Here is a 24251-nt window from a genome sequence, read left to right on the forward strand (position 1 = left end):
CCAAATAAGAAAGGCAAGAAAAGTGGGGCCTGAACCTGAAGCACTACAAAGTGATAAAAATTCTTTATAGAGAAAAATGCTACTGAAATTGAGAAAGAACAGGTACTGTAATGATAGCGGTTATGAGCCCAATGAAACAAGAATCCCATAACCTCTTGACATGCATCTGCAGTCTCCAGGTCAACCCAATGTAATCAGTTTCAGATGCCTGCAAAGGGTGAAGGTGGCCAAAGTTCACATCCCTAGGCAGCAGCTGGATTGTTAACTCCATCTCCCTTGATGGCTTGGGGACTCCATTTTGAAAAGCTCTTTCCCTGTTGTTTTTTTAATCATAATTTTCCTTTCATTTTTGCAAGCCAGGCTTTCTGTTACTTGTAGCTTGATAGGACCACTCTCCTCAATCCCCTGCTTCTCCCCTTTGTCTTTATTAATGTCTTCAGCTGGAAATTCTTTCCTTCCTGTTACCGGGCCTAGCTGCATGCTGTATCCTCCTTCCCTCCTAGTATGCTAGAAGAGGGGGGAGTGGGAGTGAATGGGGGAGATGCTAATCTCACCTCCATCTTGTATTCCTCTTGCGGTTTGGGTTTTCTTACTCATCCTCACGTCTGGGACTCTACCACTCATCAGCTATGTGGCCTTAAAGAGGCCACTAAAGTAGCCAATATGGGAGTAGCTTCTAAGCTGTGTGACCAATAAAGGCACCATTGCCAGAGAAAGGAAACTGGCGCAGTCCAAGGAGAAAACTACTCATAAGGCCGGGGAGTGGCGCCTTGGAGGAGCTGAGTGAGCTGCCCAGAGGGGAGGACATTTGGCAGGAGTTGGCGGGGCAGCCCTGGAGAGGTAGGCAAGGGCCGGAGCGAGCCCGGCTCTGCAGACTAGGCAGGATGATGGTTTTAGTTTTCATCCTTAAATCAGCAGGAGAGGAAGTGCACTGATCTCTCAGAGCCGTGTTTTAGAACTATCTGCTTGTCTGCCAGTCTCCCTAAGAGATGCGGAGTCCGAGGCCAGGGCGAGTGTTTTTATTCAGAGGAGTCCCCAGCGCCTAGCACGTGGCAGGCAATCACTAAACGCCTGCTGGATGAATAAATCAGACTGGAGCCCCCCGCGGAGTTCAGCTCGGATGTCAGCCTATCAGATTTTTCGCTCCCCGCATTCCTCCCCTTTTCTCGCGCTCCTTCCCTCCCACGCCTCCTTCCCACTCCTCCCCTGCCAATCCTCTCCTGCCTTCGCGCCTCCCCTGCCCGGCCCCGCCCCGCACTGCGTCGCGAAGGCGGAGGGAGCGAGGCGGGCTTTACGGCAGCCGCGTTGCGGCGGGGCGGGGCGTCGGGCGGCCGGCGCGCTTGGCGGCAGCGGTGGGAGGCAGGCCGGCAGGCAGACGGACTCGCAGGCGGGTGGCGGCGGCCGTGCTCGCTAGTGAGGGCGGGAGGGAGTGAGTCACTGAGCGTGTGTGAGGGAGGGAAGGAGCGAGCGAGCGAGCAACCCGCGCCGTCCGCCCGCAGCACCAGCCAGGCCCCGCCGCCGCCCCGCGCCCAGGCCGGGCCGAGCCGAACCGAGCTGGGTCGGGCCCGGGCCATGCTGCTCACGGTGTACTGTGTGCGGAGGGACCTCTCCGAGGTGACCTTTTCCCTCCAGGTCGACGCCGACTTCGAGCTGCACAACTTCCGCGCGCTGTGCGAGCTCGAGTCCGGCATCCCCGCCGCCGAGAGCCAGGTACGCCGGGCAGCGAGCGGGGCGGCCCCGGAGCTGGCCCTCCCGGCCTCGGGGCCTCGCGCGCTCCCCTTGCTGCTGGTGGAGGACTGGGTGGGGGGAACGCGGACGGCGGTGCCCAGTTCGCCCCCGCAGCTGGGAGGGAGCCGGAATCCGTAGCTGCCCGGTCGGCTCCGCGGCATGGGGTGGGGTGCGGGCCGGGCGAGGGAAGGGAGGACCTGGCCGCGGACGCACCAGCTGCGGCGTGAGGGGCACGTGGACTGCCGGGCAGCCTTCCCCACCTTCTGGCTCTGTGGCCTCTTCATCCTTTCTAACCCCGAGTTTGGGGTGTCGCCGTGGACCCAAGCAGAAGCCCTTGGGATTGCAAGCAGGGTTCATACAGCCTGCTTCCCCAACCAGAAATACCAGTTTGGATGACTGGTAGACTTTTCCATCTATTTTTTTAAATTTATTTGGTAGGGTGGGGTGAGGGTTCCTGCTTGAATATACGCAGTTTGCTTTTAAATGTACTGATTGGCACTTTAGGGGAGGCAGCAAAAAAAAAAAAAAGTTTTTTAAGACTCACTACCTCGTTTTGAGGTCTTTGGAAATGCTTCCTCCCACTATCGCATGCGTTTTTGAGTTGAATTATTATTTTTTTTAGAAAGTAATCCTTGGTTCAACTCGGGTCATTTGTTTCTCTACTTTCTTCCTTGGTAGTAAGCCAAAGTCTCTCCTTCCAGGTTACAGCTCGGTTTGGGTCAGTTCAAAGCTCTGTGCTTTATAAGGATATTAGATTGAAAATGGCCTTGGTATCTTCTCAGTGGGATTTGGTTTCATTTCCCTATCTTGCTTCTGGAAAGGAGTTCAGCTCCTTTTACAGTTTAAAATATGCAAAGTAATTTTTTTCTCAAAATGCTTTTAGGCTACCAATAGTCTTAATCAAGCAGAATAGGTGAGAAACAGTAGGTGACAAGAACTCCTGAAGCCTTTACAGGAAAACACTTGAGATTCTGACTTGATAAAGTGGGACTTGGGGGACATATTCCAAACATTAGGAAATGCAAGTCTTCCAAGGCCCTAGAATATAAATCTTGATTTCCCACCACAGTTATGAAATAGTTCCAAAAACTGTTGCCCAACTACACAGCTTGTTCTACCCTGACTTATGGTAAACAAATGTGTCAATATTTTGTTCAGAAGTAGGATTCCTTTACACAGTGTGAACTTTAGACCCTGGTATAAACCTATTCAGAACAAATTTCTTTCAGGGCCCAAGGTGTCATTCAAATGGGCACTCTGGCAAGTGCTACAAAGAAACTGTAAGATTTTGGGTATTCCCACCCCTTTCTATAAAAAGTTAATACACAGAAACTCAGGATCCAGTTTCTGCAATGCATCTCTCATGTGAAGAACCAGGAAAGGACAGTTTAAAAAGAGGACAAGTTGGGAAAATAAATTCTTAAGTTTTTGAAGGTGGCTTTTTTTCAGTTTTTGTTCTTTTTTTTTTTTTTAATTCTGTTTTAGTTGTTTTTTTTCTCTAGTTACATTACCCTGATTGTAACCACCAATTGTAGGGGAAGTGGAAAAAAAAAAGGCGTAATCAATTTTGTTATTAGGTTTTGGGACAGGAGAGAGTGATTGTTGTAACTTCACTTTTGGGGGGCAGGGTGGGGAGATATAGTTCTAGGAATGAAACCCAGGATCTCACTCATGGTCAGCAAACTACTACTGAAGTATGTCTCCAGCCCACTGCACTTTTTGAGATTGCTTTAACAAAAATTTAAAAAAAGGTGTCACGTTGAAAGACAATTGTATGATCAAGGCAGACATTGTCTTCTGCCAATTTGGAAATTTAGGAATTCCTTACTAGTTGAACAATTAAGTTAACTCTAAATTCTTCCTCTCAATTTTATATTTTTTGCATTTACTTTTTTCCCAAGCCAAATTAGCATATTAGAATCCTTGGGCTCCAGCTAATGTTAAGCCTGTATTAGATAACTGTAAACAGTCCCTGTTTTTCAAGTTTGTGCTCTTGGCTCCCTTGTAACCTGACAACATAGTATCTATTTTAAGATGTCTGGTGGTGGGTTTTCTTTCACTGGCTTGCCCATCAGGCAGGAACAGGATCCACCTTAGACACTTGAGTCATTTCCTTTGGGCAAATCATAAAAGTAAACATCATTATAGTTTTCCCCACAAATCCTCTTCACTTGTTTGAATCCACCCCACAACTGCCCTTTACCTTCCAGGGTGTCTTTTCCCTTTCTAGTCTGTTTACCTGTCTCTGTTCTCTGTGTCTCTGTTTTTTTGTTTGTTTTGTTCCGGGGATTGAACCCAGGGGCACCACATGAGCCACATCTCAGCCCTTTTTATGTTTTTTTCTAAGTTGTTGAGGCTGGTTTTGGATTTGTGATCTTCTGTCTTAGCCTCCATAATCACTGAAATTACAGGCATGTGCAATCACCACCAGCCCCCATTCTCATTTCTTTGCTCGCATGCCTGACTCAGTTTTGTTCAAGGACCTTTTTTTTTTTTTTTTTGGCGGGTGTAGTATGGGAATTGAACTCAGGGACACTCAACCACTGAGCCACATCCCCAGCCCTATTTTTTGTATTTTATTAGAGACAGGATCTCACTGAGTTGCTTAGTGCCTTGCCATTGCTGAATCTGGCTTTGAACTCAATATTCTCCTGTCTCAGCCTCATGAGCCACTGGGATTGCAGACATTTGCCACCTTGCCCGACTGCTCTTTTTTTGATGTTTCTGGTCTTACCTACCACTGTGTGTTCAGACCACTATTCTCCAGACATTTTTATCCACACATCCCTAGTAGTAAAATGTTTCATAACATATTTCTTGTTATGTATAGAGTACATTATATATGTAAACTAATATTTTATGCACTGTATGTATGTATAATATCCTATATTGTATAACATGTATGCATTATTGTACGCGAATGTAATATCCTCTGTACATCAGTTGCATAATATACATGAAGTAGTATCTTATGTTGTTCAACATAACTATTCAGTTACAGAATAGAACTCAAGGAAGAATGACTTAAATGAAAATGAAAATTCTGGTATTTTTATTTTCTTTCCATATCCTTGAAGAATTGTTATGCATGCCTGCCCCACTTTGGACATCCTTGGTTTAGAATTTAGTCTTTGATATCAGCATCAATTGTGCATAAGCATACCCTTGGAAAGATGTTAATTTTTAACAGCTCTAGTCTGATTATAATAGTTACAATGGAATGATAACAAATTTAGAATAGAAACCGTTTCCACTTCTGTGTGTGATTAAAGATGGGCATGTTCCCTCTCTCAGTACAAGTGTGGGCTTAGAAACCAGTCAGGGCTCTGTGTGGTGCTTTGATGCAGAATTGGCTGGGTGAACTTCAAACAATTATCAGGATTTAGCTTCTCTTTAAATTAGTGTCTTGGTATTTTTTAAACATCATTATAATTTGCCTCTGTAGGTGGCATGTACAGAATGGAAGGACCCTCGGGCTTTTTTAAATGCCAGGTAATAGCAGTAGCTGTGATCCTGGAAGTGCTGCTCTATCCAGCATGATTGGTGATTTGTGAAACACTGTTTTAAAAAGTGGAACTGAAATTTTCTATTTAACTAGTTTGGGCATGTTTATTTTCTCAGGTAATTTTCATGTTTTTTTTTTTTTTCCCCCTGATATACGGTATAGGAATCTTACAGAAAAAGATAAAGAAGAACATGGTCACTTATTACCTCACAACCCAGAGAAATTACAGTTTACTTTTCCATGTATTTTCTTTCTAAGCTTTTTTACTTTTATAGTTAATGGGTGTTTTAAACATGATAGGTCCTAAACTGTAAAGTTTTTTTTTTTTTTTTTGTGATGGTGCTAGAGATTGAACCCAGGGCCTTGTGCATGCAAGGCAAGCACTCTACCAGTGCTATACCCCAGTCCCTGTAAAATAATTTCTTATTTTCTTCAATCAGCACTACATTGTCAGCATTTTCCCATAACATTTCAAATTCTTTGCATTTATATATTTTCTATACTGGGGATTGAACCCCAGCCCTTTTCGATTAATAAATAAATTAATTAATTTTTAAAGATATATTATTTAGTTGTCGATGGACCTTTATTTTATTTATTTTTTCTGTGGTGCAGAGGATTGAATCCGGTGCCTCACACATATCAAGCAAGCGCTCTACCTCTGAGGCACAACCCCAGCCCCCGCTTTTTATTTTTTTGAGACAAGTTTCACTCAGTTGCTGAGAATGGTCTCAAATTTGGTGATCCTTGTTCCTCAGCCTCCAGGGTTGCTGGAATAACAGGCATGTGCCACTGGGCCAGGCCAAATTTAATTCTTAATACCTGCATAATGCACCATTATATAGGTGTAGTGTAATTTATTCAGTAGTTTTCCTGTTACTGGACTTTTGAGCTGGGGAAAATTGGAAGCAGTTATGAATAATATCCATATGCATCGGCTTTGTCCCCCATTCCTGATTATTTTCTCAGAATAAATTGATACCAAGTCTCCAGGTCAAAGGCATAAAACTTTTTGAAAGACTTTTAGTAACTTGACAAATTGCCTCCTAAGAAGGTTGTAAAAAGTCAAACTGGCTGTTAGTTGCATGAGATAGTATATGTAAATAACTTGGCATATTGTGGGCATACATAGTAGTAGTATTATGGTGCCACCAGATATAATTCTAAGATTTTGTGGCCAGTTCACGGTCCTTAGTGCTGGAAATGTATTGCTAAGATTTCTGTTAATTGGAGCTGGGGTTGTAGCTCAGTGGAAGAACACTTGCCTAGCACGTGTGAGGCACTGGGTTTGATCTTCTGTACCACATAAAAATAAATAAAGGTATTGTGCTCGTCTACAACTGAAAAACAAATTAAAAAAAAAAAAAGATTTCTGTTAAATGAAGGCTTTAGTTCAGAGACCAGAAAATAGGTGTGGTGTGGCACATGCTTCTAATGCCATCTACTTCGGTGGTTGAGGCGATCCAAGTTTGTGGCCACCTTCAACATGTTAGCAAGACCCTTTCTCAAAATAAAAAGGACTGGGGATATAGCTCAGTCATAAAGCACTTGTGGGTTCAATACCCAGTCCTTCCAAAAAAAAAAAAATAATAATAAGACCAGAAAACATTGGCTTCATGATTAAAAGTTTGGAGTTGTATTAATTAACCTGTTGTTAAATGTTAAGAATAGAATTCAGTCTCTAGGGTGTCTTCTCTAGAGTAAGCACTAGCAGTTGTGCCATTTCTGTGGATTTAGACCTGAATAAAGTTCCTGTGGTATGTTCTTACAACTGGAGTCCTGAGCATTGTAGCTCTTTGAGTTTGGCTGGTAGAGATTTGAAACCATTGGTCCAGTAGATATGCTTGTTAAGTTAGTTAAAAACACAGATTTGCTTTAGTACTCAGGCTACAAAATAATTGTTTTTCTTGTAATCTTAATTTATTTTGATAGTACAGGGGATTGAACCCAGGGCTTCATGCATGCAAAACAAGCACTCTTACCACTGATCTTCATCCCCAGACACTTTAATCGTATTTTTTTGTTGGGGGAGTGGGGCGGATTGGGTACTGGGGACTGAATTCAGGGGCACTTGGCCACTGAGCCACATCCCCAGCCCTATTTTGTATTTTATTTAGAGACAGGGTCTCTCTCTTAGCCTAGTGCCTCACCATTGCTGAAGCTGGTTTTGAACTTGCGATTCTCCTGTCTCAGCATCCTGAACCTCTGAGATTTCAGGTGTGGACCACCATGCCCCACAATTTTAAGCCCATTTTAACAAAAAGAAATGGGTTCTTTTTTTGGGGGGGGGGGCGGAGTGTACCAGGGAGTGAACTCAGGGACACTTGACCACTGAACCATATCCCCAGCCCTATTTTATATTTTATTTAGAGACAGGGTTTCACTGTGAGGCTCAGTAGCCTCACTTTTGCTGAGGCTGGCTTTGAACTCGCGATCCTCCTGCCTCAGTCTCCTGAGAAGTAGTTCTTTGTTGCAATCAACTAAGCTTTAGTTTAGTTTGTCTTACTCATGTATTTAGACTAAAATGGAGCACACCTGCTGTTTCATCTGTAAGGAATGTTTGCTCCTCCCCTGGGTTCTCATCCTGTATTTCTAGGAAATAGAGGGTGTTAGCAGCACTCCATGAATAATAACACTTCATGTTAGTGTCTGTCTGGACCTTACAGTTTCATTGTTCCTTAAAAAAGTGATATCCTCTCCTGAGGAAATGTTGTGGCAACTAAGCAGCAATGGATCCATGTGTAGCATTTGTAAAATGGGAATACAAAGTGGAAGTGTCTCTGCCCCTTTTCCTGCCAGGTGCTGAGTATCAAATCCATAGACTTGGTATGCTAGCAAGTGAGTTATCACCATCCCTGGTGTGTGTGTGTATTTGTTTATTTTGGTACTGGGAACTGAACCCAAGGGCATGTTACCACTGAGCTAAATCCACAGTCCTTTTTATTTTGATACAGGGTCTGGCCAAGTTGCCCAGACTGGCCTCAAACTTGGGGATCCTACTGCCTCAGCCTCCTGAGTTGCTGGGATTATAGGCACACCCCACTGTGCTTGGCCCAGGTGCTTCTTTATATTCAGGGCAAGGGCAGCGTTTTGATCCTCCTGGCAAGTATAGTGTATAGGTTCTCGGTGATGGATGGCTCAGTATCCCTCGTTAAAGTCATTAATTTACCAGCTCACTTTGGGGTTATGTTTGGGAAGTTTTATGGTACTAGAGAAGAGAATGGGTTTGGTTTTAGGGTTAGGAGGGGTTTTTTATACATGTCCAGCCACACACAAGTACACTCACCCTTTATTTTTTGGAGGCTTAAATATCAAGTTGATGTGGTTCCAATCTCAATTCACTTTTTTTTTGGTAGGGGTTCTTTAACACTGAGCAACATTTCTAGCCATACACTAATATACCCTCTTTTTTTGGACACAGAATCTTAGGGCCTAAGTTACTTAGGCTAGCTTCAAACTTGGAATCCTCCTGTGTCAGCCTCCCAAGTTACTGGCATTACAGGCATGCACCTCTATACCCATTTCTCTCAGTTTACTTCTAATAGCCATGTGGCCTCTGTTTCCTGGTCCATAAAATGGGACAAATAATGCCTGCTTCATAAAATGATTATGATACTCAAATGAGGGGACAAAGTGGGAGGCTGAGAACCTGGCTTGCTGCTAGCTTGGTAGAGGTTCACTTAGTGGTAACTGGCTCCTATTTTAATCCAACAGGATTGGTTGGCCAGATGGGTGGGCACCAGATGTTACATACTGTAGCTGATATTCCCAGGCAGGAGTGAAAGTAGACATCCATGGGACAACTTTCAACTTGTCCCATTACTGTAGCACACAGTCTGTGGTCTGGTGCAGGAATATTTTTGTAATTCCAGCATCTTTTTTTTTTTTCTTCCAGTGTTGGGAATGGAAACAAGGGCCACATGCTTGCTAGGCAAGCCCACTGAGCTCTGTCCTCAGCCCTACAGTCTTCCCGATCTTCCTGAGTTGATTTCTCATTGTAAATAAATAATTTTTCTTTTACCAGTAGATTGAGAACGTGTCTTGGGAGATCAATCACATCTCTACATATACTGACAGTTGTGTTTCTGAACCTGGGAAGATAAATAAGTAGGCCCTAGATATTGGGGGACTTCATTACAATGGCTTCACAGTGTGGGAGCCACCAAGTACAAGCCTGACTATGGAGTATATCTCTGGTAACCTCTTCCTTATTGCATACCTGACCCATGACACTTGTCACTTCTAACTTACAGTTGTTTCTCCATGCCACACAAATTATAATAGGACTCTTGGCTGTACTGCAAACGATGTGTTGATCTTGATGTACTTTTACTGTGAGATGTGAGGCATATGCCCAGGGTGATAGTGACAGCCACAGTCTGTTAAGGAGTCTTACTCTTCAGGTTGAAGGTGAGACTCACAGTATTTACTCTATTCATGTGTGAAACATATGAAGTATAATTGGACCTCAAGTTCTGCAAATGAGTTTTTTCACTTACCCCTAGAAGAATTTGATTATGAAGGGAGTTCATTTCAAGTTCTTTTGCTCAGCACAGTTCTGAGAGCAGATAAGACAGAATCACTCCCCAACTCTGGTTTAAATGCTGTAATGCTGTATCTTTTTTTTTTTTTTTTTTTGGTACTGGGGATTGAACCCAGGGGCATGTAACCATTGGAGCCCTCTTTTTCCTTTTTTTTTTTTTTTTTTTAATTGTGTTTAAAAGACAGGCTCTCACTGAATTGTTTAAGATCTCTCTAACTTGCTGAGGCTGGCTTTGAACTCATGATCCTCCTGCCTCAGCTTCCCAAGTCACTGGGATTACAGGCATGTGCTATTGCATCTGGCTTAAATGCTGTATCTTTAGTTTCTGTGCCAGGTAATTTTATGAGGAGAGCTTTGAGAAGAGGTGAGGGAGCATTGTAGCATGATAGTGTAGCAGAAAGAAGTGAAAGGGACAGCTGTAATGATTATCTAGCCCAGCTGCTTGCCTGACAAATGGGAAATGGGAGGCCTGTACCAGCTGAGTGGCAGGCCCTTTGGTTATTGGCAAGGCCAGGGGAGAACTTAAATTCCTCAGTTTGTATGTGGGCCAGTGTAAAGTAGATCTGTAAGGAGAAAACCTTTCAAAGCCCCAGTTTATTCTGACTGCTTCTTTGGAGTACTATAATGCAGGACAGGTTTTATTATAGTATGCTTTTCTGTGTCCATTTTTTTTTCTTTCACAGCATATTTTTTGTGCTTTCAAGATTTTATTTTGGGCTGGGGATGTGGCTCAAGCGGTAGCGCGCTCGCCTGGCGTGCATGCGGCCCGGGTTCGATCCTCAGCACCACATACAAACAAAGATGCTGTGTCCGCCGAAAACTAAAAAATAAATATTAAAAGAAAATTCTCTCTTAAAAAATAAATACATACATATTTTAAAAAAAAAAAGATTTTATTTTGTTTGTTTGTTGTGTGGAGGACTGAACCCAGGGCCTTGTATGTACTAGGAAAATGCTGTGTCCCTGAGCTACATCCCCAGCCCTTTTTCACTTTATATTAACACAGGGTCCTGCTATGTTGCCCAGGCTGGCCTAGAACTTAAAATCCATCTGCCCCGACCTCCTGAGTTGTGCCACTGCACCCTGCTGCCTTTGCCTTCAGTGTTTGAATGTTGATTTATATATCATAAAAAACATGATTTTTTTTCCACCTATGTTGAATTGTTCTTTTTGAATTTCTTTTCACTTTTTTATTTTTCCCTTATAAACATAAGAATGTTTATAATAAAACTTTGGGGATGGTGAGATGAAAGAATGCAGGAAAGCTGGTATTTGAGAACTTTTTAGACTTGCCAGTGTACAAGTTACTTTGAAAAGGTATGTGATGGAGCTGGGGATATAGCTCAGTTGGTAGAGTGTGTGCCTCGCATGCACTAGGTCCTGGGTTCAATCCCCAGCACCACACACACACACACAAAAAAAAGTACATGTTATTTAATAGTACTATGGTTAGCATATTGAGAATAAATAATTCCAGTTTTCTTCCTGCTCAGAATTAAAATTAAGTTTAAAATTACATTCATTATTTTATAAATTCATCTTTTTAAAAAATATTTTTTTACTTGTTGGGGCTAGATATTTAGCTCAGTTGATAGAGTGCTTTCCTTGCATGCACAAGGCCTGGGTTCAAGCCCCAGCACCACAATAAATAAATAAATAAACAAACAAATAAATAATAAAAATTAGTTGTTGATAGACCTTTATTTATTTGTATGTGGTGCTGAGAATCAAACCCAGTGCCTTACACATGCCAGGCAAGTGCGCTACCACTGAGCCACAGCCACTGCCCCAATTCATCTTTTTTTTTTTAAATTCCTGTAGGTATGCTTGAATTCACAGAAAAATGACTCAAAGGACTGGCTAGAAATAGAAGTTTACAAACCATCTTAACGAGGGGAGGGGTCAGGATTTCAAAGGCAATTCATCTTTTAATTCAAATATTTGAACATCAGTTGTAGAAGAGACACTGTTCTAAGCATTTGTGATATGGTCAATGAAGCAAAGTCATCCCCAAGTAGCTTACATTTTAGTGGAACAGAAAGACAACAAGAAAGCAAATTAATAGTATATTAGGTGACAGTACATTTTATTTTAAAAATTTATTTATTGTGGTGCTTACACATGCTAGGCAAGCACTCTGCTACTTAACTAGATCCCCAGCCTGTGGTGGGGTCCATTTTATACAGGGTACTAGGGAAGAGTTCTGAAGATATAATATTTTATCCAAGACCTAAAATAGTGAAGGGAGAGAGGAACAAGTGGAACAGCCCTGAGGGACAGTAGACCCTGTTGAGGAATAGCAGTCTCTGCATGAAGTAAGGGCAGACTGCCCGAGGCCTGCTAGGGGACAGACAGGAAGGCCTTCAGATTTCCTCTTAGGTGGGATGAGAACCATCAGAGGGCTTGCGTGGGAAGGGTGGTCCTTTGCTTTGCACCATGTTACTTCCCAGTGCTTTATGCTGCTCAATCTTTTCTTGTTATAGATCGTCTATGCCGAAAGGCCTCTCACAGACAACCACAGATCATTGGCGTCTTACGGCTTGAAAGATGGGGACGTTGTGATTTTACGACAGAAGGACAATGCAGACCCTCGGCCTTCAGTGCAGTTCCCAAGTAAGATGGCGCCTCCTGTCTAGCATCCCCTCACGTGAGCAACAGTAGTTAGCAGAGTATAGTGGTTCTGAGTTTGGGGCTTATCATGGAGCCAGACTACTAGAGTACAGATCCTGACTCTGCTTCTTTATAACCTTGGACGTGGTTTGACTTCTAATTTGGCTTTGTCTTCTATAAGAAAGGTGCCATAATTACTTAACTCTAGCTCTTAGAGCTGAAGTGAGAATAACACCTTTGGCACGTAGCAAGCCATCAGTAAATGTTTGCTTCTGTTGTTATCAGTGATGATGATAGTCTTTTTTTTTTTTTCTTTGATTGGATTTTTTTAAACCATACGATTTATTTATTTATTTTTAATCATACATGACAGCAGAATGTATTTTGACATATAATACATACATGGAATGTATATACATCAATCATAATTTCTATTCTGCTGCCAATGATGATAGTCTTTATCCTGGGAGGAATTTGGGACTATGTAGCCTGTCATTCCAGTTCTCTCTTGCTGCTCTGTCTGGCCAACAGTGTACTGCCTTTGTGAAGCTTCTTATAGCCAGGCAGGAATTGGCATCCATGCTTCATATGCACTCATAGAACTTGGTTGTGGTCTCTCTTTACAATTTTCATCAACAGAAGAAGCTTATATTTTACATAGCTAGTAAGCAGAAGGCACAGGAATTAAAATGTGGTGCTTTTTCCATTATACCAGACTTGGTAAACTTTAAGCAGCTGAACCATCAAGTTCTGGTTCTTTCATACCAGAACTGTATTAATCATGTGAGAAGAAATTGTTATGTGTCTTGGCTGTCTGCATTTAGATTTAGAGATTTCTGTGTCCCTGAAATAACAGGCAGAATTGTGGGTATCCACCTGTACATTCTTTCAGTGGTGAGAAGATCCATAGTTTCCTTAGATACTCATGATCCACAAAATGTTTATTAGATCCTTGTGTCGAATTACTTGTTGGGAGATACTGGTTTTTTCCACTCTCTGCCATATTCTGTCACCATTCTCTAAACAGTGTTAACCAGCAGGTCACTTGGTTTTAAAGTCTGTGGTAACATATGATAGGAGTCTTGGGTGATGAGACTTAGCCTGGAACACAGTGCTTCCATTCAGCCTGAAACTGGAGCTGTGTAAGACAATTAAGCACTGACTTCTTCAGATCTGGATTGCATTAGTCCCTTGGGGCTACTGCTAAACTTTACAAAAAGTAGTCTAGGTTCAAGTATGCTAATCAACAAAAACCAAATCTTTCTTTGGTTAATTTGTTGAGGTTATTAGTACTGGAGACTCACTGTTTTTTTTCTGTGTTGTTTCCTTGTGGACAAGACAGTCAATATGTTGTTAGTGGGAGGGATCTGGTTTACAAAGTAAACAAGTTTTTCAGAATAGTTTTGAAGTGAGTGGACTCTCAAGATAATGTGTAACGGGGGTAGAGATAAAATTTCTTGACCTGCCAAGAAGGCCCGTACATATGTTTTGCTAGTTGGTGTAGATTAGTGACCTCACAGAGATCGTGCTGTTTGTTTTCAGTAGTTGTTGTGTCTGTCTCTCTCTCCAAAATATGCATCAGTTGAAGTCTATTTGAAGACAGTAGCTTGTTGAACTCATACTGCAAGGCCAAAATTTTAGGCCTGAGTTTAACCTGTCCTTTTTTTGTATTTGAGGTCCTTTTGCACCAGAATTTGGACAAGTTTGACCATTAAATATATTCTGGGGGGAGCTAGATGTGGTGGCAATTACCTGTAATCTCATCAATTTAGCAGGCTGAGACAGGAAGATCGCAAGTTCCTGACCTGCCTTAGCAACTTAGTGAGACCCTGCCTCAAAATAAAAAAAAAAAAAATTTGAAAAATGTAGATTTACTCAAGCTTGTTGCCCCATTCTAGCTCTGCTTATTTATTTTTCCTTTTTCTTCTTTTTTTATAACAGCTTTATAATTCATATACCATATTATCCACCCATTAAAGAATACAATTCAGTGGTTTTTAGTATATTCACAGTTGTGCAACTATCACTCTATCACTACAAGTAATTTTAGTTCATTTTTATCACCTCTACTTACTAGCAGTCTTTCATATTTTCCGGATGCTCCACAAGTCTGCTTTCTGTCTCTTTGTACGTACTCTTTCTGAACATTTTGTGCAATGTGTAGGTTTTTTATGTAAGGAATAGGGCTCCTGCACTTTTTTTTTTTTACATAATTTTTAGTTGTTGATGGACCTTTATTTTTATTTTATTCATTTATTTGTTTGAAGTGCTGAGAATTGAACTCAGTGCCTCACACATGTGAAGTAAGAGCTCTACCACTGAGCCCTAGCCCCAGCCCTGCTCTTTCTTTTTAATAAGGTCAGCTCAGCCTAGAGTACAGCACCTGAGAATTGTAGTCTTTAAACCTGTGACAGCTTTTGGTGGACCCAGCAACAAGATCCTGTGCAGTTCCTTTTCTTCAGTTTTTCTCTCCTATAAAGTGATTATACCCACTAGCTCCAAGATAATGAGAAGAGTAAATGGTGATGTACAGATGAGTGTATAAATTCAAAGAACTACTAAGAGCTCTTCCATTGGGCATAGTGGCTCAGGTCTCTAATGCCAGTGACTCCAGAGGCTAAAGACAGGAGTATTGCAAGTTTGAGGCCAGTCTTGAAACCTAGGGAGACTCAGTCTCAAAAAAAAAGGAAGAAAAGAAAAATAGAACTGGGCATATAGCACAATGGTAGAGTGCTGCTGGGTTTAATTCCTAGGGTATGTTGGAGGGACTTCCCCAAATCAATGTATTTAACATAGACTTGCAGAGTTTAGCATCCAGTGTTTATGCGGTTCACTTGGTATGTATAGTGTTCTACCTCAAGTGGCAGAACTCTTTGAAGCATGTTAAACCAGACTAGGATTTTTCTCAAGACCCATATCCAGAGTTATGTAATTATATTTATTGAGACTATCTTTAATTTTCTAGAAACATAATAAATACTTGTTAACCTGGTCTAAGATAGTTTTAAGCCCAAAATTTGTGGTTACTACCATTGCCTGCTCTCCTTTCTATTCTTTCCTGTTGGTTGACTCTTAGTGAGATTCCAAGTGAGAAAGAACAATGGGGAAAGCCATTCCTATCTGCCATTACCATTGGCCACTGCATACCACATTTGAGCAAGTATTGACTATTTCCTTTAAGTACTTGTTTTTTGGAGTCATTTGGATAAAGGTGATTGGTTTTTTGATTTTTCTTCCCACAGCAGACCTACCCCGGATAGACTTCAGTAGTATAGCCGTGCCTGGCACATCGAGCCCCCGGCAGCGCCTGCCTCAAGGAGCACAACAGCCCCACTCATCTCCTGGAGAAACGACATCCTCTCCTCAGGGCTTGGACAACCCTGCCCTGCTCCGAGACATGCTGCTGGCCAACCCACACGAGTTGTCCTTGCTGAAGGAGCGCAACCCGCCCCTGGCGGAGGCGCTGCTCAGTGGAGATCTTGGTAAGCTTCTATGTGTGGAGGGTTGGAGGTGAGGTGATTAGTTGGCCATATTGGTGGTCTTGTGTGAGGTGTGAATCAGTGCTAGTGTTCGAGGATGCGTGAAGGGCAGTAGTAGGCTCTAGAACTGAGACCCTCTGAACTGGTCTCTACTTTGTTTCTCATTGTTTTAGCAGCAGCTGAGCCAGGTTCTGATATTTTGACCTGCTCAGTTAGATCTTCAAGTTCAAGATCTCCAGGAAGTGAGCTTATCCCAGCTGAAGAGCTTTTAGTTTAGGACACCAAAATAACTCCTTCCTCAATTGATTATTTTTCAGTTGAGGTGGCGTTTACTTACAGAGAAGTACACAGATTTGAAGTTTTTAATTCACTGTGTTTTGACAAGCTATGTAACCCCAATAAGATACAGAACTTGTCGTTCACTCTAGAAAGCTCCGTTGTGTTCCCTTCTAGTCATTTTCCTCCCCCGGAGGCTGCAATGGATACTCAATATAGATTGGTTTTGTATATTTTTGAACTTGCTGTATATGTAATCATAGCATGTATGGTCCTTTGTGTTAGCTTTTTTTTTTTTTTTTAAGAGGAGAGGGAGAGAGAGAAAGAGAGAATTTTTTTTTTAATATTTATTTTTTTAGTTTTAGTTTTTCGGCGGATACAACATCTTTGTTTGTATGTGGTGCTGAGGATCGAACCCAGGCCGCATGCATGCCAGGCGAGCGCGCTACCGCTTGAGCCACATCCCCAGCCCCCTTTGTGTTAGCTTTTTACTTCACTGAATTCTTGGATTTGGCCGTATTGTGTGTGCTAATAGTTCAAATGACCATGACCTTGGTTTCTTTGGTTATCACACCTAATTGCCAGAGATCAGAGATGATGGTGATAGCACATTTAAGTTTATACATTTCATGTACCACCATTTAAAAAATGGCAAAATACTTAACATCTTGTTGTAGCAAGCAGTAGTTTTTTGTTTTGTTTTTCCGTTTGCTAAATTTTCCTCATCAGTACACACAAAATACTGGTAGACTAACATTGGTTTGCACTTAATTTATCTGGCCTAAGGCACAGTGTTACCAAGGAAATGAAGATAGAAAAGGAGAAAGGGGATTATAGAGTGCTCTGTTTTTTTCTTAGGTAATAGGATAATGAGGACAGTGGGCAGGGAGGCTTAGAGACACTTATGTGCCATTCAGATAGTCATTCCTTATTGGCTAAATTGAAAAGTTATCTGAGTAGAAACAGTACACAATGGGCAACTTGTTACAAAAATGAAAGATTTTTGATAATACTGTTTTTTCCCTTTTTCTTTTTTTAACAGTACTGGAGATTGAACCCTAGGTACACTGAGCCAGTTTTTTTTTTTTGTTTTGTTTTGTTTTGTTTTTAACTTATATTGTGAGGCAGGACCTCACTAAGTTGCTGAGGCTGAACTTGAACTTGAGATTCTTCTGTTTTAGCCTCCTGAGTCACTGGATTGCAGGTGTGCACTATCACACCCATCTGAAAAAACTGTTTCTTTGTATTGAATTTAAATGAAGAAACAGTGATGCCTCAAAAATTCGAAAGAAAATGCTCATTTCAAAAAATTTTTAGGCATCCTGTCCATGTCTTTTTGTGTGTGTGTGTGTGTGTGTGTGTGTGTGTGTGTGTGTGTGGTCCTGGGAATTGAACCCAGGGGATTCAAGGCAAGCACTTTACCAACTGAGCTATATCCCCAGCCCCTCTGTTCACATCTTTTACAGTCAAATTTTGAGAAATTGTTTAGTGTGGGCTAGATATGGTGGCCGCAAACCTGTAATTTCAGCTGCGTAGGAGGCTGCGGTAGGAGGATCACAAGTTTAAGACTGGCCTGGGCAAGTTAGCAAGACCACTGTCTTAAAATGGATGAGGATATAGCTACATGGTAGAGCAACCCTGGGTTTACTTCCCAGTACCACTCAAATAAAAAATTGGTGTGGAAAATTACTGGTAAATAATGCAATTAGAGTGCAGCTTAAGATTTTTTCTCCCTTATTTTGAAGAGAAATTTTCCAGGGTTCTAGTAGAGCAGCAGCAGGACCGAGCCCGGAGAGAACAAGAAAGAATTCGTCTCTTTTCTGCTGACCCCTTTGATCTTGAAGCTCAGGCAAAGATAGAAGAAGATATAAGGTAATGATCTGTTCACCTTAAGAGCAAGCCTCAGAGCATCCGGGTTTCCCACACTGCAGGGCATCTGGCATTGGCTGGACATCTGCTTGGAGGTAGCTTCCCTGTTTCAAAGTTGAGATAATAACCTGTCTTTTAGGTAATTCTTCTATTTTCCTCACATTTTGATCCAACATTACAAAGGTCCAGGTGTCTAACTTAATGACTTTCATTTTTTCCAAGAAGTGTTACAAAGATAGTGGAGTAGCACATAGATAGATTCAGCTCCAGGTTGGTGACCCCAGGACTAAGTAGAAACCCCATCTGGTGAGATGGCTAGGCTGATTACAGAGGCTGATTTGATTTTTTTTCCTTAGACATGTTGTGTGTGTCCTGATTAAATTTGGGGCTTGAAGATGATTGGATTAACAAGATAGCTCTGCTCGGTGGGGCCCTGTCGTCCGTCTGTCTTCCTTTGCTGTTCTTGTGCTGGCCAATTAGCTGACAGCCGGACTCACTTCTAGCTCCAGTTCTATGGTGCAGTGGTCCTCACCTTGGACTGCATCAAAGCACACAAGCTGCTTTTAAAAATGCAGATGCATGGGCCCTTCTAATGGATCAGAATTCCTCAGGAGTGGAGCCTAAGCAAGTGCAGTCTGCTAGTGCCAGCCATGGCACATAACTAGTCACAAGTAAGGTGCTATTTGAATAGAAGAACAGCTGAGCCTCCCCACCAATTTAGTTTCTGTTACTAATTATAAAGGTCTTAGTTTAAGTACGAAGAACATAACTGAACCAGTATGCCAGTTAGACTGTGTAGGATAGGGGCTTTTATGGGGCTATTTTCTTATCTTTGATCACTTAAATGAGGCCTAACTTGGTTTTTGTATTTCTGTTACTTGGAAGTCAAATAATGCTTTTTTATTTCTTATTTCTTTGACTACACTTGAAATCAAAGAAATGTGAATTGTGTGCCAAAATCAGTTGATAGTTCTGAGCTATTCACTCATGTTCTTGTTGACTTCTGTTAATTGTATGAGAGATAGTAAGCATCTTTGAGAAATATCTCACTAGTAAAGCTACCCAGGGAGAGCACAATGTAGAAGATACTGCACTGAAGCTATAAGGGAGTATCTTATACTCCCTTATGGCGGGTCAAGAATAGTTGCGTTTAGCCCAGGAAGCAGAAGGGGTGGGAAGGCGTCATATGCAAACTACAATACCGAGCTGTTGAAGAACAGAAGTGAAATGGAGCATGTCCATATGGCTCATGTTTCCTTCCATGGGTGGGGTAAAGGAAACTGAGTAATGCATCCATTCTTGAAAGGAGAAAACCTTGTTCCTCTGAAGAAACTCTTCATATACAGAACCCAGAATAGCCAAAGTAACTGGTATTATCTTAGAGGATTTTTTGCTGAAACTTAAATTGAATTGGAGTCAATTCAGGATCAGGGTACACAATTAATTTTACGTTATTTCTAAAATTAATAATGAGCAGCAGGATAAAATCTATGTAATTATATCAAATGCCTATTAAAGTTTTATCTGGCATGTCACATAGGGTATGTGTACGCTGAGCTGTAATAGCCTTCTTATTTGCCTAACTAAATTAAACAAGGGTGCCTTTGACTTTCTGGGAAGTTTAATATTTTATTATAGAACAGCTGATTACGCAGTCAGCTCAGTTGAGCTGGAGTGTCGTTACAGAAAGGACAAGTATTGTAGGTTGGAGCAAGGGTCAGCAGACTTTTCCATAAAGGACTAGTTGTAAATATTTTAGGTTTCGTCGGCCATACGATCTCTGAGCCTAGACTCAGCTCTGCCTCTGCCGTTTAAAAGCAGCCATAGACAGTGGGACAACATGTAAAATGCATGGTGTTGCTGTGTTCACATAAAAATGTGTTAACTCAAACTGATACTGGGCTGCAGTTTGGCAGCCCGTGGTTGACAGTGTAGTTTACCACCAATCTTGGACCCTGTTGTTTCTTCAGGTAAGTTGTGCAACTGCTGACCTGGTGGCATTTGGTAGTACTTGTAGGAAGAAGTTGGGAATGAAGTTGGGAGTTGCTGGAGTGAGCCGCGACTCCCTTTTACATGCTTCTCTTGTATAAGAATTAGTTACGCTGAATTTTCAAAGAAATGATTTTATGAGCCTGGTGAACCCATAGTAAGTGTATGCAGTTTTCAGCAATAGATAGAGGCATGTTTTGAACATCTGCTCTTCCACCACTAGTTGCTTTACCCCTCTTAGCCCCTGTGATGGGAGGAAATTATCATTATCCTCATTTTATAGGTAGAGTTAGGTGTACACAGCCAGTACAGTTCAGACAGTCGAAGTACCTGTGTGTTGGGTGCAGTGTGTTAAATGGGCTGGCTACAGGGAGTATATTTACTGCCCAGTAAGTCCTCAGTGAAAATTGGAGCTTTTATGAAATTCTAACATTGTACAGTATAAAGATGGTCATGACCCTGCCCTCCAGAAGTTTATTTTCCTACTTTTGAGCATATTTGTTTCACATGAGGGTAATTTTGGTGCCTTTAGATTTTCTGCCCGCTGCAGATCTCATCACCTCCTACTAAACCCTTCTGTAGGATAGAACACCAGTTTCTATCCCATGACTCAGCTGCTCTAGTTAGCGCGGATGACATGTACAAACCTGTTGTTAACATCGTGACTTTGAAACAGATCTCTCTTCTTGGAAACGGTGCTTTAGTGCGCCTGGTTTTGGTTTGTTACAGGCAACAGAACATTGAGGAGAACATGACCATAGCCATGGAAGAGGCTCCGGAGAGCTTTGGCCAAGTAGTGATGCTCTATATCAACTGCAAGGTGAACGGACACCCTGTGAAAGCCTTTGTTGACTCAGGTGACGGCTCCATCTTTTATATCTCAGTGCCCCCACATCCTGATCTGACCCCGGAGTGTTTGCTTAGAGAGATCATTTATTAAATTGCTTCTTAACTAGTTTTCTATTTTGCAGTGTCTCCTTTATCTTCCTGCCTCCCCTTATTTAGCACCCCTAATTTTCTCAGGCAATTCTATAAGAAATTGGGAGTAATAGATTTAGAATAAGGAGCTTCAGGGAGGAGCTGTGTAAGGTATAGGTCAAAAATATTTCAACCTGGTCTGTGTGCCAGCACCTGGTCAGGAGCTGTGAGGAGTATCAGGTCAAACAGGGTACAGAACTTAGCGGACAGGCAGGAAAGGGAGCTTGCCTCTCAAGGCTGCAGGTAGTTTATGTATTGGCACCTCTTCTCCCAATAGTAACTCTTTGCTTTTTAGCATGAGCACATTGTGACTGCCCCCTGGGGTGTGACCAAGTGTCTTAGGCATCCTGGTTCCTGTGTTTCACTCCAGGCTGTAGAGTAGGGCAAGTCCTGGAACAGAGAAGCCCCTGCTCAGATGAGTGGCCTCCCTTTGTTCACCAGAGACCCTGAGCATATACTTTGCTTTAGCTGTTGTCATGAGTTTGTGTCTTGAGATGCAAACATTCTTGGGAGTTTTTGTTTTTTCGGGGGGGGGGGGGTGTTGTTACTAGGGATTGACAGCTGAGCCACATCCCTGTCCCATTTTTATATTTTATTTAGAGACAGGGTCTCGATGAAGACAGGTTCATGCTTAGGGCTTTGCAAAGCTGCTGAGACTAGGGTGAACTTGTGATCTTCCTCCCTCTGTTGCCACTGCACCCTTTGAGAAGTAAATCTAATGATTGGGCTTTAGAGATAAAGTGCCTGTGCTGAGTGCTCAGTGGGAAGACTTACTCACCAGGGTTCAGAGGGCTCCGGCGTGAGTGCAAGAGAGAAACCCACGTGGGAACCTGCTTTACCACCCATCCGTACTGTGCCAAGCGCCATGCCAGCTATTCATGAGTACCATCAGACCATCCAAGAGTTGTGTTCCTGTTTTTCAGAAAGGAAATGGCTGGGAGAGGTAAAGTCCTCTCCCAGGCATGCAGAGTTGATGTGTGGTGGAGTGTGATTCATGCCTAGATCTGCTTATTGCCAGAACTCTTCACCATTGCGCCAAGCCAGCTGAGTGTTGGGTGGGCATAAAGATCACATTCTCTTTCTGACTGGAGCGTGCAGAGCATATTCCCAAAGAGAGGATATTTAAGCTGAAGAGTGGGAAGAGGCAGGAGAGCAAGGAAAGGGCCATTCACCCTGGAGTGCTTACTTTAATTATTGTAACTATTTAATTAATTAACAATTAATTAACTATTTTGAAGTAAGGTGAGGAAGGAGGAAATAAAAAGGATTGCCCTCTTAAAATCCCTTTTTCTTGACTATTTCTAGGCCTTATTGAGTCTTTCCTTTCTCAAATGCCAGGAGCTTTCCGTGCTAGTCAGGGGTAGGGTTCTAATGGGTGAACTGAACAGGATGTTGCTCGATTGAATGAGAGGTGGAGTTGCTTAGGGGAAAGTAGGTCTTGAATTGGGCCTTGGAGGTAGCAGGGTAGGGACCCAAGGGAGCTAGAGGCAAAGGGATCTCGGTCCTGCTCCTGACAACCTGGGGAGGGGCAGTGCAAGACTTGGATAGAAATACTGAGGTGTGGTTTGACAGTCTAACGCAGAGCAGAAACCCTTGAGGACTACTAAAAAGGGAGAGAAAAAGTGATTCGAAGGTGATAGTTTAGTAAAATAGAAGGCGGAGACAGATCTGGAGAATCTGTACCCCCTAAGGGTCATAACTATTTCCTTGCTTTAAACTACACATCCACAGAGTGGTTTGGAAGCCAGAGAGGAGAGGGTGTGAGCTAGGTCAATAGCTATGGTTAGAAAGGGAAAGGTTGGGGCTAGGGCTGTAGCTCAGCAGCAGAGTGCTTGCCTAGCATTTGTGAGGCACTGGGTTCAATCCTTAACACCATATAAAAATAAAGTAAAGCATGCTGTCCATACACAACTACAAAAAAAAAAAAAATGATAATAAAATAAAGGGAAAGGTCAGAAATAGAATTTATTTGTTTATATGTTTAGGACAGAGTGTGAGAGCAGAGGGAACATGGGAGAAATCAACAGTGAGTTCTGCCCAGGTTTTAGGACTACAAGGAAATGATTTCATTGCAAAGAAAAAGAAATCCAAAGTGAGAATTATTTGTAGGGAGAAAAATTTTATACCTTTTGGGTCTGAGATAGACATGTCCAACACATAGGAATGTGGAACTAGAGTTCAAGGGAGATGTTAGGATTATAGGTGAAAATTGGGAAGTTGTCTTTTTTTTTTTTTTTTTTGTAGATGGACTCAATACTTTTATTTAATTTATTTATATGTGGTGCTGAGGATCTAACCCAGAAACCCAGTGCCTCACATGTGCTAGGTGAGCATTCTACACTGAACCACAACCTCAGCCCTGGGAAGTTGTCTTTTATGTGGGCCAACTTCAGCTAAATACCTATATATACAGACAGGAGAAGATACCCTAAATGGCCTCAACTTTAACAGGAAGAAGGCCTGATTTGGGCCCAAAGAATGAGGACTTCACTTCTGTTTCTTGGGATAATATAGTTTTTTGGGTTAGTGTGTTTTGGGGTGTTTTTTTTTGTTTGTTTGGTTGATTTTGTGTGTGCGTGCGTGTGTGTTTGTGTGTGTGTGTGTGTTAGTGGAGATCAAACCTAGGGTCTTCAGCATGCTAGGCAAGTGCTATTAGCACTAAACTATATCCCTAGCCTTAGGATATATTTATTTTTAATTTTTATTTTTTTAGTTGTTGATAAACTTATTTATTTGTATGTGGCGCTGAGAATTGAACCCAGTGCTTCACACATGCTAGGCAAGTGTGCTACCACTGAGCCCCAGCCCAGGATGTATTTTTTGTTGATGAGCTTTAGTGTCCCAACATTTGAAATAAAAATAAAGTGATAAAATGCTTAGAAATACTCCTTGAAGCTAGGCACAGTGGTGCACACTTGTAATCCCAGCAACTTGCAGGGCTGAGGCTAGAGGATGGCAAGACCCTATCTCAAAATAAAAAATTGAAAGGGATAGAGGGGTAGCTCAGTGTTTGAGCTCCCCTGGGTTCAATCCCCAGTGTCTCCAAAATAAAAGGAGGGAGGCTTCATGAAAACTGTTAGTGGTATTTTATCATTTTTATTTATAGAAATAGTAGTCATGGTTTGAGCTTTTAGGAGGCCCTTTCTAGGTAGTTTTTGCTGGGTTTTTTTTTTTTAGTTGTAGTTAGACACAATATACTTATTTTATTTATTTGTATGTGGTGCTGAGGATCGAACCCAGAGCCTTACACATTCGAGGCAAGCGCTCTGCCGCT

At 42.1% G+C, this 24251-nt stretch overlaps 1 protein-coding gene across 4 annotated transcripts in view; it reads left to right on the plus strand.

The window, feature by feature from the left end:
• Nucleotides 1–1353: 1353 nt before the first annotated feature.
• The window catches only part of Ddi2 (DNA damage inducible 1 homolog 2), a 44560-nt gene continuing 21662 nt past the window's right edge, over nucleotides 1354–24251 (plus strand). For 2 of the 4 annotated variants that reach the window (XM_071617376.1, XM_027951939.2), the window contains exons 1-5: nucleotides 1354–1710; nucleotides 12260–12389; nucleotides 15629–15868; nucleotides 17887–18013; nucleotides 20729–20856. In XM_071617376.1, the coding sequence (XP_071473477.1) occupies nucleotides 1573–1710; nucleotides 12260–12389; nucleotides 15629–15868; nucleotides 17887–18013; nucleotides 20729–20856 (763 nt within the window). In that variant the 5' untranslated portion in view covers nucleotides 1354–1572. The remainder of the gene's footprint in view (nucleotides 1711–12259; nucleotides 12390–15628; nucleotides 15869–17886; nucleotides 18014–20728; nucleotides 20857–24251) is intronic. The other 2 variants (XM_027951937.2, XM_027951936.2) reach the window with 2 other exon arrangements.

The sequence above is a fragment of the Marmota flaviventris genome, chromosome 10 (genome assembly GCF_047511675.1).
Source record: "Marmota flaviventris isolate mMarFla1 chromosome 10, mMarFla1.hap1, whole genome shotgun sequence".
Lineage (NCBI taxonomy): Eukaryota > Metazoa > Chordata > Mammalia > Rodentia > Sciuridae > Marmota > Marmota flaviventris.